The sequence below is a fragment of the Emys orbicularis genome, chromosome 3 (genome assembly GCF_028017835.1).
Source record: "Emys orbicularis isolate rEmyOrb1 chromosome 3, rEmyOrb1.hap1, whole genome shotgun sequence".
NCBI lineage: Eukaryota > Metazoa > Chordata > Testudines > Emydidae > Emys > Emys orbicularis.
Window position 1 is genome coordinate 125,100,684 of NC_088685.1, and position 24,268 is coordinate 125,124,951.

Consider the following 24,268-nt stretch of genomic DNA (forward strand, 5'->3'; position numbering starts at 1 on the left):
CAGGCAACACATGTGAAGGGGAGGTACTTTCATGAATGTTTGGATCTTGGTTTTTGAGAAAGCAGCCTGCTCTGCATAGACTGAACCTGGGTGGTTGGGAAAGGGAGTAAGAATCTATTTTATTAGACAGTCAAAGTAACTATTGATAAGGATAGATATAGCTTCATGTTTTAGAATTTTGTTTTGTATTGTAACCACTTGTTTCCACAACTCACTCATTTCTATTTGAATCTTTATTTTTTCTTAAATAAACCTATTTTTGCTTTATCACAAGTGCTGTGTGCTTTACAGGAGCGGTGGTTTAAGGAAAAACTGGTAAATTGGGAAACACTGCACCCACGGGAGCAGAGGATCTGGAATTTCTATGAGTAGCCAGTACCAGGGGCTGGATATCACAGAGGATAAAATTAAAAAACATCCAGAAAACAGTGCATTGGGGACAGCAGAGCCCCTTTCTTTCTGGGCAGAGAAAGATCAGCATACAAAGGGACCCCTCCTTGCACAGATCTGGAAGGAACAATCGAGGCCCAATGCTAATAAATAATTATAATGGAACTAAGTCTCCTTTTCAAAGTCTCCATTTCCTGTTATTCAGGCTGTCTGACAAAAAGCAGACCATCAGAATGAGAAAGCGGTAACTTGGACATTTTGGGGAAGCAGGGGAAGGGGGCATAGGCAGCGAGTTACATTGGCCCGTGCTCCACCAATGTTTGGGCTTATATTTTCAGAGCCATCCAGTCCATAGGCCGGAGTGGGGCAACCGCTCCAGGCCCCGTGCTTCAGGGGGACGTGGGGTCCAGGGCTGCCCAGGTGGTTAGCAGGGGGCCTGGCACCGGCAGCAGCGAGCGAGCCGGCCCCAGCCCGCCCCGCTATGACTCTGCCCCTCCTCTTCCCGCCCCGCCCCCATTACACCCCTTCCCCCAAGCCCCCGCCCCACCTCTTTCCGGGAGCCGGCGGGGCGGGGCGGGGCGGGCTGGGGCCGGGTTGCTCACTGCTGCCGGCACCAGGACTTCCACTAACCCCTCAGACCACCCTGCACCCCGCATCCCCCTGAAGCGTGGGGACCCCCAAAGCACAGGGCCCAGGGCAGTTGCCCCAGTACATCCTATGGACGGGACAGCTGTGCTTGGACCCGTTCTGGGAACCACCAAAAATTATACAAAGCTGGTGCCCATGGAAGGGGGGCACAGGAAGGCTGAGAACAGCAATCCTAGAAAAGGCACAGATCAGGTGAGAACACATCTAAAATTATAGAAACATACATAGATGTTGAAACAGTCAATGAAAACTGTGAGGGAAATAAAAATCAGTACTCACCACATCTTTAAATCTGCACCTCACCTTTAATCACAGAACCAAAATATTTTAGTATATTTATAAAAACTTGACTGGCTACTTTCCAATATATTCATTACATTAAGTTTAAATTTACAACAAATATTACCCCTTTGGAAATTTTGAGTAAAGCCATCTCAAACTCCTGGAATGAAGAACCTTTTGTCTTTTCAATTATATTGTTCTATTGAAACTCAGCTGGGAAAGTAAATGCAGGAGTAGTTATGCCATGTATTCTGTTTTTTGGGATGGTAAAAAAAATGATGACTTGCCTGTATTTTAACTGTTGTTGAATGCGTGTATTCCACATAGGTGTGTGCGCATCCAATACGACAGAGGCAGAGAATTTTCTGCAGCAGTACCTAACAGGGTGGCGCATGCACCCTGGACATTCTCGTGGCCTCTTGTGAGGTTAAAGGCAACTCCTCTCAGTTTTTTCATACTGGAAACTCTGGTGCAAAGGGGATGGAGGGCGAGTCAGGAAATACACATGTGCAACTGCAGCTCGAAGAACAGTTACAATACAGGTAAGAAACTGTTTCCTTTTTGAGTGGCTGCATATGTGTATTGCACTCAGGTGACTCACAAACAGTATCATTAAGATATTGAAGCAGTCATCATGGTGTAATAATGGGTGAAAGTATGCACCAAGGACTAAGTGACAGCCCTACAAATGTCCAGTATGGGGACATCTTTTAGAAAAAGCCACCAAAGTAGCTTGAGCTCTCGTTGAATGAATCGATAGTCTTTGTGGAGGAGGAAGTGTCCACTATGCTGTAAACTGAGGTAATGCAGGAAATAATCCACCTAGAAACCATCTGATGTAACTGCCTGACCTCTCATTATGTCGGCATAATCGATAAATAGTTGGAGACGACTGGAAAGGTTTAGTCCTGTCTAGATAAAAGGCTAATGCTCACCTTACATCCACAGTATGCAGACATTCATCCTTGTGTGTGCATAGTTTAGGGACAAATACAAAACTACTATATTGTCTGATATTTGCTTTTCATCTCAATCACTTTAGTCAGGAGGCTGTGGCTTCAAAGCTACTTTATCTTTGAAAAAAATATTGTGTATGGCAGTCCTCCCATGAGAGCCTGAAGTTTACCAACTCTTCTGGCTGATGCGATGTCTAAGAGAAAAGATGTCTGACAACACAGATGAAGCAAAGAACATTTGAGCTTGTGCCTACCTGAGGGGCCCATTAAAGTAGTTAATACAGTGTTAAGGCCTAAGATGTCAATGAATCCTTTGCTGGGGGAAAGAGTCAAACAACCCCTTTTAAAGAAATCTAGAAACCATCAGTTTAAAAAACAAACATGCACATACAAGACAACCTTCCATGAACTAAAGGATAATTTGCTGCTAAGTGGACTCTTAGGGAGCTTAGAGAAAGGCCCGAGGATTTCAGATGTAACAAGTACTCCAAAATGTCCTAAATCATAGTTTCTGATGGAGGTATCCTCCAGAAAGTGGGCTAGCTTGAAAACAACTTCCACTTAGCTAAATAAGTGGGTCGAGAGGATTGCCTTTCTGCTATTAGGCAATACCTTCTGAATTGCTACAGAGCAGTTGTCCTTTGACTGATCTAACCAGTCAATAGCCATGTCAAAAGGTGCAGACTTTTTGAGTCCGGGTGCAATATCTGTCCATGCTGTTGGGACAGCAGGTCTGGAAGAGGAAGCAGGAGGTACAGAGGCCAAATTGAGAGGCTGTGAAGATTAGAGAATCAGCAATGTTTCAACCACACCAAAGCTGTAAAAATTATCTTGGCATGGTTTTGTTTCAACTGGAGGATCACCTGTGGGATGAGCAGAATGGGGGGTAAGGGTAGCAGTGCAATGCATACATGAGACTGTCCCTATGACAGGAGAAATGCATAGTTTAATAAGCCTGGACTGTGACACGCTCAAAAACAGAATTGATGGACTTTCTTGGGACCAGCCTTGTGGCCTGCTCCATGAGGTGGGGTTTGAAGCACAGGTCTCTCTAAATCTGCATTCTGCTCTTGAATGAGAAGCAGATACTGCACCTCTCCTTAATGTGCCCCTCACTGAGGCTCAAAAGATAGCCCATAAGAGGATCACTATTTGGGACAGACACCCCACTCAATGAGCAGTGCTTGAAGCCTGGAGAGCACTGCATACCAACAGTGCCTAGCACAAAAACTAAAATGATAAAACACACTTTACAAAATAAAATATACTTAGTTAGCAGTTAGTAACTGTTAACTATTTACAAATAGATAAAAAGCTGAACTACCTAACGACGCAAAAGAAAACAAAAGTGAGGTAAAGTGCACTGGGAGCTCCAACTCGGGCCATGGGCAAGGAGAAGGAATTGGGGCGGAGGGTCAGGGCTGTGCCACCCTGATAAAGCCTTGGGAGGGGACACAAGGACATACAGGGTGCAAACACCGCTCCAACAGGTATTGCTGCAGAAAGCTCTTCAGCTCTGGCACATATACACCTGAGAGGAATACACATGTGTAACCGTGCAAAAAAACCATCCTAGGTGTAGATTAGAGCAGTGGGCACAAGCATTATAGAAAAATCTAAAGTAGATAGATTAGACAAAATACACCATTTCACTCTCTCTCAGAGGGGATCTCAAATTGCAGAAAAATATGAATCCTTTGAAAGTTGTAATATTGAACCAATCTTAATACTGGCAGATGCTGCTGCTACACAGTTTCCAGAGAGGTTCTGTACATGTCTAATGTAAAATATGCTAATAGAAAAACAAGCAGCTGCAGCCTGCTCATTTAGTGAAAATTAACAGCTTGTATATGTTCCTTATATTATTTACCCCATAGATGCCAAAATAACGTAGTCCAGGTAGATTGCAAACAGTGAGATATAAGAGGTTTGTTGAGAGATCTGCCATGTTAGAGCTTTTTATACTAAGGTCTTTATAGTAGGGTTGTTAGGAACTATGGGGAACAGAGTGGGGGGAACAGACTCAGTCTTTTTTTTTCAATTACCAAAATTAAGAGCAATGCTTAGAATCTTTCCAAATAAGAAAAGTGTGATGAGGGAATCTCAAATATGTGGAAGTTCAGTTAGACTTTGGCAAAGTTAAGACTACGCATATAAGAACTTCAAACCCTTAATGTTAGAATGGTTTCAAAATTTGACTCAGCTTAAATGTTACTGGGTTCAAGTTTGTAAGTAGAACCAAGAATGAGGAGAGTATCCAAAAATATTTTGTGGGGCAATGCCCCAGGAAGCCCACTGGTAAAACGTCTACTACGTGCAGGACAATTAGAGTCCCAGTTTTATTTCTGGCATCATGTTTATGCTGTGTCAGCAATATGATAATGGAATGTCTCCTTTGAAGCCACAGTCTCCAGTAACTTATAAGAAGTGGGTTGAGTCTTGGAAGATTACATCACTAGAGGCTGCAGCACTCAAAGCCCTGAAACTGGCACCAACTAGGATGGCTGAAGCAATGGAAAAGAGGACAGAGAGACAGAAAGATGTGGAAAAAGGCATAAAGGGAAAAAAGGATTGGAAACAGAAGGGAGACGTTTGAAGAGGGAGGGAGGAGATGAGGACAGAAGAGGCAAGGGTATTGTGATAGGTTGTCAGCTTTTAGGACTCTATGTGGAAATGTTGAGCTATTCTGATGACTCACCCTGGCATATCAGATGGCTCTCATTAATTCCAACTCCTCAAAATAGAAGACGGAGCATCTGTGAGCTAAGAGAAAACTAGATGAAGAAATAGGAAGACCTGCAGAGACAAGCCCTAGGAATAATGAGCATGAGGAAGCTAATGCTAAGGTCTGTTTGAATCTGTAAATGCAATCCTGTCTCAGGACTTTATTGCTTAAGTCTCTGAAGCAGCAAAATAAAAACATACTCTGTAAAGTCAGGGAATATGGACAAGAACCTAAGTTGTGCTCTGTGTTAGCAACACAAAGGGAAATGTGACAGTTCTTTAACAATTCCCTTCATTTTCTGCTATTAAAAACAGCATTTTTCTTCAGCAGCTTTGACATCTAGCTGACAATATAAATTTGAATATGAACCAAAGTTATAAATATGAGGTAAAGACAATTTTGAGTCAAGTTATTTTAATGTAGATTTGATTGAAACCATTACTGATTAAACATTAAAACGTAGCTTTGGTGAAAAAGATGGCCCAGTAAAATGTCTGTGAAGTGGAATCTAACTTCTTGGTTCTCTTGCAGCTCATTGATCTCTCATAAGGTGATGATACCTGAACTCTGGAAGGAACCTGAAAAGTTTGGGCTGCTTGGTGGAGCCACACTGTTCTTTTCTGCATGCCTGGTATTTAAGAATAATAATTAAGATGAAAGTCAAAGAGAAACAAGTTTATCCCTATTTGTGTTCAAAGCCTTTCAAACAGCTCTCTGAGACAGGCCAGAATTATCCTCATTTTATCGCCTGAGAAACTGAGGCAGAAAGGTTAATGCCAAAAGAACCTAATTTTCAGAGGTGATGAACACACAACCACTAATGAAGTCAATGAGATCTGCAAATGCATAGCACCTCAGAAAAAGTCAGGCCTCTTATTTAGGCCCCTATATATGGATACAGGCGTCTAACTTTGGACATACAAGACTGAAAATTTTGACCCAGGTGTTTAAGGCAGGGCATCCAGAACTTGAGACAGTCAAAATTAGAAAATACTTTTGAAAATCTTGACTAAAGTGACTTGCACAAAGCCATAGAGGGAATCACTGTTGGAACAGAGATTAGAGTCAGGAGACCTTACTCCATGCCCCTCTTTCTCTTTAGAGAGAAATACCCTTAAGAAAGTACCATTAATTAGTTTCTCGAAATACAAAAAAGAGCAATCTTTCTCAAAGGTTCTGTGGGAGTCTTCAATTTACAATGCCACATATCATTAGAATTGACTGATTGAGATACATTTATAATTGTTCAGCTGGAATGCCTCAATATGTTTCTTCAAAGCCTCAGTAATAAGTTAAAGGGACCCTCAAATGACTTAAGCATAACATTAAAGTTTTGTCTAAAAGACAGAAGTTTTTGAATAACAATTCAAATAACAATTTGACAATGTTTATCACACTTTATTATTTCAATGAGGATAGACATTTTTCATTTAAAATGATCTCCCTGAAGCATTGGACATAAACACTCAGAAGCTATTGAACAAAAAATGGAAAGCAAAACCCACCACTCTTTGTGAACCGAAGTTAAGGCCAAATGTAGACACCTATTAAAAGTACCTTGATTTCCAAAGATGCCAAACAGCACACAAAGCCCCCTGAAATCTATGGGAGCTGTGGGTGCTCAGTTCTTCTGAAAAAAAATGAAACCACTTTTATAGCAACCTCAGGCGATAGACTTCAGGCAGTATAAGAAAAGCTCTCACTCCCCAGTGTATAAGCAATAAAACTCCTCAAGCCTCAAACAAAAAGTCCTCTAAGTCGTCCCCTTTTTGGAGATATATGTACTTATTCAACCAACATCCTTCCTTTTTTCGGATGCAACCCAAGTCCAATATAAGTGCTCAACATTTTGGAGGGTAAAAGCAGAAGTACACAGTTACCACCTAAATCTCCATTCATGCACAATATTCACTACTTAATTCTTCCTCCTTTTATATATGACAGCTGGTGTTAGCAGGCTACCACCCTATCCTTCCTTCTGGGTGGTAGTAATCCCCTCGGATTCCACCTGCTACCTCCTGGTCTGTCTGGGAACTGACTTCTTAGAACTCTGATAAACATTTAACAAATTCTTGATTGAAGATGTGAGGCTACAGACACTGGCACTCTGCTGACCAGACAAAGTCACAGTGGGCTAACCAAACCAGCAGATAGAGCTAAAGAACTAGTAACAACACATATTATATTTATTGGCAATTGATCAATCAATACAGAGCCACATGAGGGAGCTGTTTATAGGTAAACAGGCATCTGTCGCATGAAACCAGAGCCAGATTTAGGGTCAGGCAACCTAGGTGACTGCTGGGGTGCCGGCTTTGGGAGCGCCTAACCCTGTAGGCAGCAGCCAAGCCAACTCTAAACTCTCTTGGCACCTACATTTTTGCAGTAAAAGTTCCTTAGGTGCCTAAGTTTCTGCTTCTGGGCATGTACACTGCTGCCTCACTGGAGATGCCTAGACACATATCTCTTACCCAAGCCCAGAGTAATCCACAAAATGGGAGAATATAGGCTTTCATCCACCTATCTTGTCTCTGGGGCCCAATCTCATAGGTGCATTCAGAGGTTTCCTACAGGGTCAGGTCCCATTCAAAACCTGGCATGGGGTAAATGAAGGTGGAGGTGCCCTCTCTGCAGCCTGATGGTTAGGGCACCCACTTAGAGCAGTGGTTCTCAAACTGGGGCCGCCGCTTGTGTAGGGAAAGCCCCTGGCGGGCCGGGCCGGTTTGTTTACCTGCTGGGTCTGCAGGTTCGGCCGATCGCGGCTCCCACTGGCCGCAGTTCGCCGCTCCAGGCCAATGGGGGCTGTGGGAAGCGGCGCGGGACAAAGGAGTCCAGTCCTTCTGCTCCAACGACTAAATTATTTATACACAGTGGAACAGCTTCAATAGGAGCGATTCTCACATCGGACTATGCCATGGCCCAGTAGTTAGAGCACTCTGAGAAAGCAGGGAGACCCCTGCTCAAATCCTCTCCCCCTTGTTGCCTAAGAGGGGAATTGAACCCAAGTTTCCTATTTGCCAGGTAAGTGCTCTAAACACTGGACTAAAGTTATACGTGGGTACGCTACTTCCTCTGGCCTTTTTGGGTGATGCGAGGCAGGTGCCTAACTCATTCTCACAAAAAATGACTTAAGTGCCCAGATCCACAAAAGGTGTAAGTGAGTTCTCACTCCAGCCCTGGAAACCTGGGCTGGCAAGCCCTCCTGGTGACTGAACAGCAGACACACTCCACCAGGGTACCTTCACCAAATATCTTTATTATTATTTCTTCTCTTATGTTCCAGGTACAGCACAATATAGCAGCAGATCAAAGTGTCCTTCCTCCTGCTCCCTGGCTCAGCCTTTTATGCTGCTTGCTTTCTTCTCTGAGCAATCCAGCTGGTGAACTAATTATCGCATCAGAATCCCTACAGGTGCAAGTGATCCCCACTAACCCAATCAGACTAACTCCCTACTACTTTAACTACCCAGTGCCCTGAGTGTGGTAAGTGACGAGCATGCAGGCTCCCCAAAGGGGGTCTATTTATAGCTGCTAATAGCACCCTACCACAGCACCTAAGCCTCCTTACTCCAGTAGAGGGGTTCCAGTTGTGGATTTCTAGCAGAGGTAGGTGCTTCCCAGCAGCCCTGACTTAAGTGTCTATCTCCATGAGAATGGAGGGGCTTAGCACACTCCCCTCTCATTGGCATCTCCTACTGGCTAACTTAGGCAGGGAGCAACCTAACATGCTGGCTTTTGTGCATCCTTAAGCGCCTATCTCTTAGACTTAGAATTCTGTCAGGCATTTGACCTGGTACTGAATGACATTTTGATTAAAAAAACTAGAATGATATAAAACTAACATGGCACACATTACATGGATTAAAAACTGATAGGTTTCAAAATGTGATTGTAAACGAGGAATCATCAAGTGTGTGTGTTTTCAGTCCAGTCCTGCAAGGATTGGCACTTGGCCCTATACTATTTAACCTTTTTATCAATGACCTGGAAGTAAACAAAGTCATCACTGATCAAGATTGCAGGTGACAAAAATTGGGGTAGTGGTAAAGGATGTTGCTATATTGGAGAGGGTTCACAGAAGAGCCACAAGAATGAATAGAGGATTGGAAAACATGCCTTAAAGTGATAGACTCAAACAACTCAAAGAGAAGGTTAAGGGGTGACTGGATTATAGTCTATAATAATCTACATGGGGAACAAATATTTAATAATGGGCTCTTCAGTCTAGCAGAGAAAGGTGTAACACGATCCAATGGCTGGAAGTTGTAACTAAACAAATTCAGACGGGAAATAAGGCACACGTTTTTAACTGTGAGTGTAATTAGCCACTGGAACAATTTACCATGGGCCGTGGTGAATTCTCTACCTTTCGCAATTTTAAAATCAAGTTTGCATGTTTTTCTAAAAGATCCACTCAAGGAATTATTTTGGTGAAATTCTATAGCCTGTGTTATACAGGATGATTACAGTGGTCCCCTCTGGAATTTTATGAATCTCTCCCCATTTATTGTATAGGGATACTAGGTGCCTAACTCAGGGTTTGTGAATTACAGTGTTGTTCCAGTGATATTCTAGGTGCTTAAAAGTCCCTTGTGGATCCAGGTCTCAGCACCTAATGCTCAGAGTCTTGTGGAACCCAGATGTAATGTGCCCACTGGACTTCCCACAGTGCATAAAATTAAGCACCTGCTCAAGTCTTTGCAACATCAGAGTGCAAGTTTGAAAAGTTTTCCATGAATGAACTGAGCAAAAAAAATAAAAAAATAAGTGGAAGTGGAAGGATAAATAAAATGTTTACAAATCTTTGTTTTCATCTTCGAAGCTATAAACAGCAGTTAAATATGTTTATATTATTTCTCAATACATAATTTTTACCTCTTTAAAAACTTGAAATCTCTTGCTTACCCTTGTCAGAGTCAGTGTCCCTTCTTTACATGTACTGCAACGGACCCGCAGTTTTCCAGGCTTCACGGCTTGGCAGAAACTTTTGCAGAAAACATAAAAACTGTTGTAACTAGCTGCACCTGTTGGAAAGAAAACAAAGAAAACAATTTGCACTGAAATCAGAACTAGTCTGGAGTGTTTTAAAACAAACAAACTGAAAAATAAATTAACAGAATCATAGATTTAAAAGGCCAGAAGAGACCCTTGTGATCATCTACTCTGTCCTCTTGCGTAACACGTCATAGGACTTCCATATATTAATTTCTGCCTCAAGTCCCATAGCTGTGGTTGAACTAGAGCATATCTTCTTTAAATGTAATTTTTAGCCTACTAAAAATTATAAGTTATTTGCACTCTCCCTCCTAAAGCCACCCTTGTCTGGTCTTTGGGATAGTAGCAAGAGTGTTATTCCTGGTGCCTACCCTTAAAGGCCAACACCCATAATGGTATGGACTTTTTGAACCCCTGCAAGCAAGAAGAGGTGGTTTCACAGGCCCTGGGAAGAGGACTGTGATCCAGAAAATGGAACAGGGTGAAGATATTTGTAGTCCTGCTTGTTGGACTCTTATTTAACCCAGTGGGGGAAGGGGAAGGCTTTTTGATTTGGCCAGAAGATGAAACTAAGTAACCAGTCAGAGGGAGACCACTGACAGTGAGAGGAAAACTGAGTCTGAGGCTACTGATCCAGGGGTTCACAAAGACATTGTCTTCTATTTGTAAAAGCTATAGCACCCAAGCTGCCATTGATGGCACCTATGCTACCTGAAACGCCCTCTAAGTTGGCTGCCTGCAGCTAAGCAGCATGTGTGACCTCCAGCCCCTAGGAAGGATAGCTCAACAGCATTAATGCCAGCATGGTCTAAACCTAGGCACAAGGCTGAGAATAAGGAACTACTGCATTTGACTCCTGATTCTGAGGCAGCGCTTAACCGTTCTCCTTTTGTTTCTTTGTCTGCAAAGAGGAGCTGGGTACTGCTTACCTACCTCACATGTTGGGGGGATGATGATTAACAAGAAGAGTTTCAAAGGTACAAAGGGAAGTTAGATATACAAATCCCATTGACTTTCAGTGGAAGTTGAATGCCTGATTCCCCCCGGGCCTTTGAAAATCTCCCCCCTAAATAGTTAGTAATATGTTAAGTAATCTTGTATAGATGTTAAAGCTTTGTAGGATTGTGCCCAATGGTTGAAATCTCCAGAAACATTTACTTCCCAGTTTTTAATTGTTTGTTTGTCAACCCATGGAACCGTTTGCCAGAGGATGTTGTGAAGGCCAAGACTATAACAGGGTTCAAAAAAGAACTAGATAAGTTCATGGAGGATAGGTCCATCAATGACTATTAGCCAGGATGGGCAGAGATGGTGTCCCTAGCCTCTGTTTGCCAGAAGCTCGGAATGGGCAACAGGGGATGGATCACTTGATGATTATCTGTTCTGTTCATTCCCTCTGCGGCACCTGGCATTGGCCACTGTCGGAAGACAGGATAGTGGGCTAGATGGACCTTTGGTCTGACCCAGTATGGTCTTATGATTTTAATTTTACTCACCAATAACACATTGAAAACATGCTTAAAGTGTCAGGCTACCAAACATGAACTTTTCCATTACCTTAGTGAAGAGGAAATCTTTCAGCATGAGTCACACATGAAAACTGAAAGATGACAAGTCATGGGTGATTCATCTATTGAATTAATTCATAATATGATAATGGTAAATTCTTGAGAATTAACTTCTTGCCATCAGTCTGATGATCTTCATGCTATTTATTTACCTGCAACTTACGGACTGAATCTTATTTACTAGTACCAGTAAGGTGGGGCAGCAGGAAGAAGAGAGAATTATCTGCTTTGCTTGCTAGCCAAAAAAATTCACAAGTATCTATGCTCGTCTCCATTTTTTCTTTTAGTAACATGACATTTGAGTAGCTTTGGATCACACACTGAGCTACCTCAAAAAATATTAGGTGTAATAATGTAAAGTAAACCATATTTACTACATTTTTGCGTGCCCTTCAGAATAATAAAGAGAATGTGTACTGTTATATATTATTTGAAACCAATTCCATGTTATTCACATTCATGAATTCCCTAAACGTCCTGATGCAACTAGTTCCCAAACCTTAATTACTCACAGGGCTGTACAGGAAAAAAAGTAAAATCTTCCAAAAGAAAAAGAAATGACTCCAGAGAACACTTACATTATTGAAAGAAGGCATTTTCCAGTGAGCACTTAATAATATTAAAAAACCCCATCTCTGATCAGTGTCCAAACCTGCAGGAACACAAAATGCTCTTCCAGAGGGCAACAGTAATGTCCTTAATATCCTCTTCACTTATATTACCCCCTAAGAATTTTTATTATGCTTCTCTGAGGGAAAATAAATGACCGCAGAAGGACACAACAGATAACAGGATTTTCAACTGAATTTAGACCTTGTGAAAGTTGCTGGATATAGTTCTGTAAATTAAATGAAGTCCTCTCCTTATCCTTTCAGCAGGTACAACACAAGCAGCAACAGTGCATGTCTCTCCACAGTGCTCTATCAATGTGCTCTGAGTTGCAGGTGGCACCTTTAAGAATAAGAGGGAAGTCAATCCGCTTGCCCATTCAATACTTGTTATCTCTGCTGAGGGTCTCAATTAGTGCCAAATGTGACAGAGTTTTGAAAATCTGGACATCTATCCACTAGTAACCACACCGAGACCCCCCAACTTGTTTGCCTAGGGTGACTAAATGACTTGCAGGCACTACTAACCTGGGCTGAATTTGAGCTAAGATCCAAAGAATTAAAACACTGTGTATTGAAAAAGATTAAAGGCGTTCTGCAAACTGGTCAGTCTTTCCTTTTTGCATCTCCTTAACATGGGAACAGCAAGATAGTCAACAAAACAAAAATGCAGCACAAATATTTCATGTATCAAGTAGTCACAACCTGTAGTTTGCTGCTGCAGGAGGTCATCAAGATAATCATGGTCATTAGAGTTGGCTTCCTTTGGTTCCCCACTTTCAGGTGCACAAAATATAACTTCAACACAGAGGGAGATTGAGCCCCAGATCTATTTTTGCATCTCCATTTCCCACCTTTTGGCTCTGCTAACAATGCCACTTTGATATCCAGTTAATTTGCTTTTCCTATAAATGACGTCACACCTTCTTCCACATCAGCCCTGCTGCTTAGAACGCTCATTCTGAGTGGATCCACAAGGTCATTACCCCCTCTCCTTATTCAAATCCATCCTCAAGAGTCATAGCATAAATAGGTCTCATGTGAAATTAACTAAGTCATCAAACACCACACATAATGCTGTACGCTAGCCCTCATGGAGGAAAGTAATCATGTAGTGTCATTGATTCTACTCCCGACTCCATTCCCGCACTCCCAACTGTCTTGTGTCCTGCTTGTTATATCATGTTCAATTTACCTTATAAACTACATGGGGCAGGGATCATATCTTCCATCTGCTCTGTATGCTAGGCACCTCCCAGTTAGGCAGAGAGATGTATTATTGATAGTAAACTGCAAAATATTTGTAGTGTAACTCACCATAAATAAGCATGACTTACTGTCACAATAAGAACAGAGGGGAATCTTAGAGACCTGGTTTGAGGATTATTGCAGATTTACTGTATAGGTTAAACCTTGCAGAGTACAATGTCTCAACCTGACTTTTACTTCCACTCAGTACGATCAATTTTCTCATTTATGAATAATAAACTTAATTTGGGGCAGGGGGGTTAACACACAAGAAACATATTTAGAATAGATCTAGCTGGAGCAGTTACTCAAAAGACCCGTGCAGAGATGCGGAATAACATTTGGATTGTCTTTCCTATAGCAAGGCTGCTGGAGACTGAGAGCATTACGGGGGGATGCTCTGATCTTAGGTAGGGAGTTAAATGGAGACTTTCAGCAACCCAACAACTATTTTAGGCAAATGGATTGATTCCAATCCCACATTCTTGTAGTCAACATATTAGGATTGTGTAGTGAGCAACATCACCAGGAATGGGGGCAAGAGGAGCCAGAATTAAAAAGGTACACATGCCTAAAGTGAGCATACTGTACATCAAACTACAACAGTTTAGCATTAACCATATCTATTCTAGGAAGTGCTAGCATGAATCTTAGCAAACATCTTTGACTCAGAATATATTCCAATGGTTCCCCTTTTAAAGGGGAGAAAGGGGGAAAACAAGAAAGGAATCTGATTTATGCACAACACCAGCTCTGAAGTGGCATTATTAATACAAAATTGTAATTATGGCACTGAGCCAGCAATCACTAAAATTGCTACAGCATCAAGCTTACAACCTCGTCTTCCCTCGTTCAATCATGCTCTATAGGTTTTTATGAAGTTTTCCATTAATATTTTATAACACTGGCACTCAGCTAGACTGTGCAGATACAGCAATTACCAATTAAAAAACTGAAGTCCCATTTTAAGTGATAGTTCTGATACTGAAGATGTGCATAACACACAAAAATAAAAAAAATAAAGTTAACCACTAGTTCATTTTGTGGTTTTATAGAATTGTAATTTTTTTAAAGAGAAAACTAGTTGTACTTGTGTTTGCAATTCTTGTTTTCAGAGAATGTGCAGTTACAGAAGTTCTTGGTCTATGCTCCATATATGTGACTGGCAGGAGTGCCACTGCTATGTCTTTTTGGCTATCACCAATTAAGAAGATGATATGAGTCTGCTCTACAATAGGTGAAATTCCATCATGACTTTTGAAAGGCATTTACTATGAGACCACAGTACCACATTACCTTATCCTTAAAGAAGAACAGTGCAACTTTTATTAGTCACCAGTGCTTGATGCTCATACATTCTACAAGCTGAAGTCACTGCTATCAGGAAAATAACCTTAGAAATGTGATCTCTCAGTGGTTCAAAAGGAGCTTTCATCATGTTACTCAGAACCACATGAATTTCCCCAAACACAAGTGACTTCTTAACAAGGCCCCAGAAAATGACTATGGGATGCAGAAAAACTAGTCTACTTTCATTCATGAAACACTGAAATGCAGCCAAATGAATCCTTTCCCACATGTGTTGGTATGTTCATCTCACAACCTGCTTCAATGCTGCTAGGATGACTACCCTTTCAGAAGCCACGCTGACAGGGAAAAGGAACCCTGACTAGATGTAAAGAGATCCCTTGTTTCCTTATGATCTGATGTGGTAAGATCACCATCAATTCCATCAGGACTGGAAACCATGTTTGCCTTAGCCAATGGGGGGCCATAAAGTTCATGAAATGTATCTCTACTGGGCTTAATCAGGGCCTTTGCTAGCATAGTGAATGGGGAAGTAGCTATCATGAAGTTCTAGCCTTCCTACTGCCTTAAAGTGAATGAAGGTGTCCATCACCAGTGAAATCTTTATCAGGTGTCTTCAACAGAACACAAGGGTCCTGGTGTTCAGTAGAGTGGCAGACAATATGGGATGTTCCCCACAGAAGAAAGATCTATCATCCTCTGATCTGGTCACCACTTGTCAACTCTATAACCACATAGCCTGCTCTGATAAAATTTCCCTTTCCTGCCAGGCAAAAGGCATCTAGGAACTTCTTGCGAGACATTGCCTAGTCTTGCCACTGCAGGATTAAGAATCAAGATCCTTTATATCCTTTGTTTATGTAAAACTGGTGGCCTGATCCTTCTTTTAAATCAGGACCACTTTATGAGATATGAGGGCTCTCAAAGTCCACTTCCAACCAGGCCACCTCAGTCCCCAGAATATTTATGTAGCAGGATAACTTTTGGAGACACCAAATATCTTGATAATGAAGCCCCTCTGCAAGTGCTTCCCCACCCTAGGCAGAATGCATCCATGATTGTGCCATTTTGGCTCAGAGGAATATGGAAATGCTCTTCTAACTGCATATTGGTTTTGGACCATTACCAAACTGGAGCATCGCAGAAGTTGCCTATCACCCAAATACAGTACAAAACTCTCTATATGGCTTTTGATCATTGATGATGTCACCTCTGGTTGGGACTTGCTAAGGGCATGACCAGGCCACCATAAATTCTCTGGTGGTCACCAGGCCAATCAGAACATCCTCTTGGCTAGTTCCACAATATTTTAGATCCTACTATGAGTTAGGAAGGCTTTGAAGTGAAGCATGTCCAATAGGGCATCTTTGTACTCCAATTCACTCTGAGGAGCAAGCTAGTGACTAAAGCCCTTCAGTGGTAACGTGGAGAAATGGTGGGATTCCTTCAAGTGTGCTGTTCTTGGTCAGCCAGTCACACAAAAAAGAAAAAACATGCACTGCTTCTATTCTTTGTAGAACTGCTAAAAAAATCACAAAATACATATGGTACTGACACAAGCTTAAACAACAACACTGGTACGGTTCTGCTGTCAGAAAACTGAGATGCATCTAGTGGCTGAGCATATATGTCTAACCGTATATAGGCATCTGTAAGGTCCAGAATACATATCTAGGAACCGTAAAGTAATAAGAGGCAAAAGAAGCAGGATTTTTAGTGAGGATAACTAAGTCCATCCAAACTAAAGTGCTAAGAGGTAGCAAGGCTAAAATGGTCCCTGGAGCATAGAGCAGAGAATAAATCTAGCTTTAAGCATTTTTTAAATTCAAACTATGAACAAGAATTTTAGCAAAAACAGAGGTAAATCATAGAGAAACCAATTAAGTGTCCCAAGAGCTGTTGGGGATATTATGGGTTTCCAGTGTTTCCAGCAGAGGCAGGCACATGCCACCCCACTAATGCTGGTGGTTTAAAGACTTAACTTTGGACATGGGATAAGCCTTGCCCTTGAATGTGGGCCTGCTGCAGTTCCAACTTATAGACGATAAAAAGATAGTTTCAACTGTTTTATTTTCTTCATATTCTTTTAAGCATTAGCGAATACAGCATGAAAGAAAGATTATTAATTATAAGGCAATATAAGATCTCCTAAAGTCGTCACAACTCTGTTTTCATACTTATAATGTCATCAAAAACTGTTCTGATTTCCTCATTTAGAGGAAATAGTTAAAAATCAGTCATCACTGGGGTTAACAATCCAATTTGAAAGTTTATCTTCCCTATATCATCAGCAATGGATGATAGGTCAAGAATTATTACATTAATAAACATAACTGTTCCCCAGTATAGACTACAAAAGCCCACTGCAATGCACAGAGAGGGAGGTACAATCTCCTTAAATAAATGAGACATGTAATTAGAACCACAGTGAATACTTATGTATGCATCATGGTGTCATGGTACTGATAAAGACAAAAAATTGGCAATTTCAATGAAGCTTTCAATTGCCTGGAAAAGCTTGATGTAGTCCTTCGTGATTATATTAGATGCGAAGGTGTGAGGAGAAAAGAATGGAACTGAAGCAAGAGGGGATATGAGGTGGCACAGAAGCCTCCGAGCTACATGCATCTGAACTCACTAACAAGTGGGCTCCCTTCGGTATGTTCCTGTTTCCGTCACAGTAGTGATCTAGTAAATATAAGTAACTCCCTTGGAAAGAATACTAATAATAGTGCAAGTTAGAATATCTCCATATAACTTCACAATTACCTCATGCCCTTACTGAAAGTCATGGACTTTACTCCACAGCCCTCTGAAATCAATGGGAGGCTTTTCATTGACGTCAGTAAGCATTTGGTCCCATATATTGAAAGATGACTGTTAGTACTTTGAGTTACATGGATGACAGTTTTAAGCTATGTGCAATGGTCACCATTAAAATATTTCCAGGTGGCTTTGGAAGTAATCAATCTCATTCTGTTCCTTTCTAATGATATTCTCCATGCCAGATTTTTCCTGGTCAAAGCTCAGAACTGGCCATGAAGAAACACTCCTTTGCTATTTGGCTTCAGAGAAGTATCCAGAAAATGTGTCCAAAAGTTGAATATTGGAATTTTGGCCAGAATCCTTTTAATACCAGTTGGAGGTGGAATTTCCCCCATTTGAAATTAACAAGTGGTCTCAGATACGGATGCTTTTTTTCACTTTTACAGCCAGATCATTCATTACATTTACCTCTCTATTACTTCTGATAACTTTTATACAATCTGAGTATAACAGGGTCTACCCAAACCCAGTATCAGACCTTTCCTCTACCTCATTTTCCCCACTCTCAAGGAGGGGGGCGATTCACACGTCAACGAAGGGGGGCCAATTCACCAGCCATGTCAATGAAGCTCCCATCACACTGTCAATATTTCACTCCCTTTTCTGATGGATGTTTTCATTGTTCAAACACAAATACACTTCAACATCCATATAGACAGGTAAACCAGGTTTTTCCACCTACCGACACCCCAGACGAGGCTTCTGCCACTGCCTACACAGCTGGGTATCCCCAGTCAGATTTTTAATCTAGACAGGTATACCAAGCCCCTTTCCATATTCTTTCCCTAACCCCAGGTCTTCTACAGGAACCTTTCTAGAGCTCTGACAAACAATTGAGATGCTTGTTGGTCTTTTAAGCTCACCATCTCCAAGGCAGCTGATTAGTCACAGGTGGGGCTAAAATCAACTCCCTTAAAGGGCCATCCCATCCTGTGACAGTAAATTTTAAACATATTTGCATAAACAAAATGTGCTGACTTTGTGTATCCCCTGTGCATCCACTACTGGTTTAACCCTCACAAGTAGGTAGTTACAACCTAAGGCCCTGATCCTATAATTCTTGGCTTACTGTAGGGGTGATGGGCAGAAGGGTTTTAATATATACCTAAATCAAAAGCACAAGTATTTTCTTAGAAACTTTCCTATAATTCATATAATAGCCTTCTTTAGCAGCCAGACCTTTGATAAAAGCAGGTTTTAAACCAATACGCTAGTCCTTTGATAAAAGCTGGACTAAACTCAGTAGATTTGTGGAAATGTAACATTTACTTTCATAAAAATGGTTTTGGAAACTCCTGTTGTTTTGCTTAATAAAAATAATAAAAAGTGACAAGCTATCTGTTTTTTTCCCTTTGCTCTTCAGTTTCCCTGACTGTTCAGTGCTGGCTTTATTTCATTTCTAAAATTGAATGGCATACTGCACAATCTTGCCAGATGGAACTCTGTGTAGCTGCTGTGCTTTGGTCTTGCCAGTGAGGAATTTTATCCAGAATGGGGGGGGGGGGGGAAACACATACACTCAAGGTGTACAAATTTAAAACAAAAAAATACAGTGAGAGATGAAAATGTATTTTCCCTGCTGTACAGGGAAGGTCACTTTCAGGTAGGAGTAAGCAAAGCCATGTACTGCAAGAACAAATTTGTAATGTACAGTCTCGGTAAAAATGTTTGGTGATGTCTTGATTGAGTTCATTTAATTATAGAGCTTTCACCAGCCAAAAATATGAATGCAGACATGAATGCAAGAGGCTGCTTATTTATGTTCTTTGCCTGGAACTCTCTCCTCATCCCAGTGAAACACCACCTCTTTTTTCTAATTCCTCTTCAAAGCTGACTTCCTCATATGCTATCCATCAACAAAAATACTGTCACTGGCCTCTCCCTTTACTATTTGATATACAAATGCATAGAGAAAGATGTTCTAAACAGAATCCTCCCCTGTATATTCCATTGTGTTTTGTATTGTCTTTTTATTTAAACTGTAAGATGAGTATGTTCGTAAGGAGATTAAGAGAATCATCTTTTTTTCCTGTCCTGTTCAGCATTAACCATACCATTTGTGCTTCACATATAATACAGGTCAATTATTCTGATGTGCATGTCTGGTTATTCAGGAAATATTAGTCATAATGGCTAGCAGCCAGATCCTGAAGTCCCTTCTTGGTCAAACTACCACTTAAGTCCATATGATTTATTGAGTAAAATCTAAGTAAGGTCTTTAGGAACTGACCTACTATTTTTATTTGAACTTTCTCTCATAGATGATATTACTAATCCATTTCCACTTGAACCTGCTTTGTATGTGGGGGACTCAGCTGTGTGAAATTCTTGCAACAATCTGAAATCCACATAAAAGTAATCTGGCTTCAAGTTTCATTACACCCACTTTCAGACCAACTTCATGGGAAGTTTCTAAGGTTCACAGACACCTAGGGCCATTTCAGAGATAGTCAAAATCATGCAAATAGCATACTCTGAAGTAAAATGAGTTTTGCTTTGAGATGTGGGTTAATTCAATACAAAACTCAAGGCAAAGAATGGATGGTGCAAATTCTACGTCCTCCCCGGCAGTCCCCATACTGCACTCCACATCCCCCTATTCCCTCACAGTTTCCTGTCTAGTTTCCAAGCCATGTAGCCCAGTGGTGGCCATCTCCACTCAGGGCAGTGTGATTCAGTCCCACGGAGAACAATAAAAGATGGTAGCAATTGTTTGGAAAGCCAAAAATTCATTATGGAACTTTGAGACACTTAAAAAGAAAAAGAAAAAAATCAGAGTGCTCATGAAAATAACATGAGTTGACAACTCTGCAAATGATACACAGGACCCAACTAGCAAAACCTGGAACTTCAGCAAGAGGCACCCAGGTGCCCTGAAGCCTGCACCGCACAGCACATACTGTCATGACTGAGATGTGGGCTGTCAGACCTAGTGGTCAGATACCAGGAGGTCAGAGTCCAAAACGGGCCAGTGGGCAGACTAAGAATCAGGCATCAGAAGGCAGGCAGGGTCAGGTGACCGGGAGATCAGAGTCTAAGACAGGCCAGAAAGCAAACCAAGAGTCAGGTGTCAGGAGCAGGCAGGGTCAGGTTATAGACATCAATCTAAAACCAAATTCAAGGACAAACTATAGTCACTTACCAGAATTCTAGGGCATATCACAAGCAGGTACCAGCCAATCCATGGGCTGTGAGGGACCACCACTCAGATCTTGGTGGGTGGTACCTCCTGCATAGCCCAGCCTCACAGGGTCCTCCCATGGAAGCTAAGTTCAAGCCTCCTGTGGCAACATGGTGGTATCAGTAGCACAACACCTCTATGGTCCCAGGTTCTAGCTCTCCAGGTTCTAATGTGTCCAGAAGGTCAATGCTGCATCCCACAATAAATTTAGTTATCTGCTCCCTCAGGGGTCTTCCAATATGAAAGACAAATGGCATCTGCTTCTTAAAGTAACATTGCACAATACATAATTTTCAGAGCCATCTTTTCAAAACTAACCTGCATTTGAACGCACAGAATGAGCATCCATGCGTGGAAATGAAAACGTGCATTTACCCATTTTACACATACAAATATATGTTAATTCACACAAGTGCAGGTTGGGTGATCTCCCAAAGAATGCACATATAATTTATGGAGCCAGTTTTTGAACAGATGGATCTGAACTTTCAAGTTTTACTTTGTAACTAATATGAATCTCTATTTCATCCTTGACAGACCCAGAGTTAGTGTCCAAACTCACCTACTCCCTAGCCTTTGGCTTTATTGGTAACTCAAAAAATAATAACGTAAGCCTCAGCGTAAGCTTCCTCTCTGAGCTTGGCTATTCTTAGAGGTTCCCTTCGTGACCCCTTTTAGCCCCCCAGCTTCTTGAAAAGCAATATAGCAGCCTCACTCCATTAATATCGTGTGTGTGTGTGTGTGTGTGTGTGTGTGTGTGTGTGTGTGTGTGTGTGTGTTTGTGTGTGAAAGAAAGAGAACTATCAACCTAATTCTTGAAAGTTCACTGGTAAGTCATTTTGCCCAGCTACTTTGCGTATTTGGATGTATACTTATGTGTGGGTAAAAATAAGTGACGCAGAGCTGATACTACAGTAACACTGCTGGTCTAGTGTTCTCCCTATGAAAGGGAGGTTGAGATTTTGACTAGTGGGTCTGCATAGTCATAGGTCCATTGGTCATACCCAATCCTGCCCTCAGGTTCACCCCTCCCTTGTGCTGCTATAGAAGGAACTCCAGTAGAACACTGGTCGATGCTGTGGAATCCTCCTGCACCAAGCCCTATCCTGTGGAATGATGTGTTCAAGTCTTGTGTACTTACCCTAAGGAACAATCAGGGTTTGCCCACAGATCTTTACCAAACAAGATGATCTTCAATTTCCCCCCAACCTCTCAAAATGTTTTCAAATATTTCCTGTTTCCTTCTGCAAATATCCTAAAATATTGCAGATCACTAGCAGATACAGTAGTGAATAATGAAAACAAGCACATGCAGAATTCTTCTCAGTGGGAAACCTTGCTGGAAAAGAAAGCTTTTTATATTTTCATTGAATTCTCTTGTCTGTTTTGAAGTTTTAAGCTGCTGTCTTAAGCTTTGCAAAGTGATTATGCTGTGCACTTACATCCTCATTTTCTGAAAAACATTTCACCCAAGATAATATTTTTTTAAATATTAACTGTCTTTTTTTCAATTACATAGTGATCATACTGTACATTCTAAATTCATGTTGTTTAAGAAGTGCTCTTTCATTTCCTGTGTTTCTGTTAATGCTTTTCAACTTTTTTATTTATTCAGATCTGATGGGCTTATCAGCACTTGAGAGCGGACACAGAGTGTCTAGTTTTGTTTTTTTGTTTCTTTGTTTTACTTCTCTAAAACTTGATTATAAGCAAATGCTCTTTTTTATGCCTCTTTTAATATTCAGTCAGACCCCAACTCCTGGCGGAAGGAAACATTCATGTTTAGAACAAAATAATTAAGTAATTTAAAATAAAATCTGTTACTTTTTTAAATGTGAAAGAGAAAAGTTTAAGTAGTGCTTTTAAATATGCCAAAGTAACCCAGTAATAATGGCAATTTTGAACATGCATTGTTTTAACCTATGGACCAGTGTTTTGAAATAACTCAGTGCTTGGAATAAGACAGGAAACTAATCTCTTTCTAATCAATGCATTATATGCACGCGCACACACACACATATGCAGGTACAGAAATGTTACCTAAATATGTAATATGTAACATCAATAAAATAACCCAGAAGGAAGGAAAGAATACTCTGCTTAAACTTCACAGGGTTGTACACTTTGTGAGAAAAGGGACAGCACCCTTTGTGCCACCTGTAACACTGGTCTACAATTTTTGAGAAGTCGTCTGCTTCAGAGATAAAATGTGCTATTCATTATGTATTTTGATGTGCTGAATTCAAATATGACAATTAAAACAACTGATTGGCTACTGTTTCTAAGATATTTACGTTTTTACATTTTATGTCTATGTATATTGTGTAGATAGTAGAGTTTTAATCATAAATTGTAAACCTAGGTCTTTTCATGTGTTTATGGCTGCTTTATGTGATAATATTTCACCTGTCCTGTTTATGTAACACTGCTGTAGTCTGGAGCCCAACAGCTCTGCCTTACTCTTGGATAGTTCCAAATCCCTGACAAGGTCATTCAGTTCACCTTGTGTTATGAGGTGTGGTTCAGAGGAGGAGGATGGGAGAAAATGTGGGTCCTGTGACATTGATGGTTCAGGACCAGAAGTTTCATCCTCTTCCTCTTCCTCGTCTGACTCAAGTGAGAATGATTCTGGTGCATCAGGAACCGGCAGTCCTTCTCTGTGGGGTACTGGGCGAATAGCTGACGGACTGTTTGGATAATGCACAGTCCACTTTTTCTTCTTTGACACACCTTTCCCAACTGGAGGCACCATGCAGAAGTAACAATTGCTGGTATGATCTGTTGGCTCTCTCCAAATCATTGGCACTGCAAAAGGCATAGATTTCCTTTTCCTGTTCAACCACTGGCGAAGATTTGTTGCACAAGTGTTGCAGCATATGTGTGGGGCCCACCTCTTGTCCTGATCTCCAATTTTGCAGCCAAAATCAAGGTGATAGGCTTTCTTAACCATAGTGGTTATACTGCGCTTTTGTGATGCAAAAGTCACTTCACCACAAACATAGCAGAAGTTGTCTGCACTGTTCACACAAGTACGAGGCATCTCTGCTCACTTTGGCTAAACAGAAATGTGTCCCTTTGCAAAATCAAACACTGACAAATAAGAGAGCATGACACTGTATGATTTCTAGAGCTGATATAGGGCAATTTGTTCAGCAGAGTGATGTAAGCTTCGTTATGATTGCATTATCCATGACTTCTAGGAATAACATGATGCAATTCATATCATGTATGACGCAATACCAGCTTCAGATTGCATCATTCATTGTTTTGCCTAAAAAGCAAGTACTGTCCAAACCCAGTCATAGATTTATTCATAGATCCAGTCAAAGATGTATTTTAGTCATTTCTGGTTTAAATTGAGATCCCTTCCCTTTATAACTCACTTATCCTCCGCCATTCCCATGTCGAGGGTCGTATATACTGACCCAATAGCATATCTTGAAAACTAGAGCCAATCAACAATTTTAAGCATCATTTTCGTTCTCAGTGACCCAGAGTTAGTAAAGTTTGACTACATTTATTTCAGAAGCATT

At 41.1% G+C, this 24,268-nt stretch overlaps 1 protein-coding gene across 1 annotated transcript in view; it reads right to left on the reverse strand.

The window, feature by feature from the left end:
- The window catches only part of PRKN (parkin RBR E3 ubiquitin protein ligase), a 1,248,251-nt gene that overhangs the window by 744,156 nt on the left and 479,827 nt on the right, over window positions 1–24,268 (reverse strand). Inside the window, exon 4 of the mRNA XM_065400948.1 lies at window positions 9,907–10,025. Coding sequence (XP_065257020.1) covers window positions 9,907–10,025 — 119 coding nt within the window. The remainder of the gene's footprint in view (window positions 1–9,906; window positions 10,026–24,268) is intronic.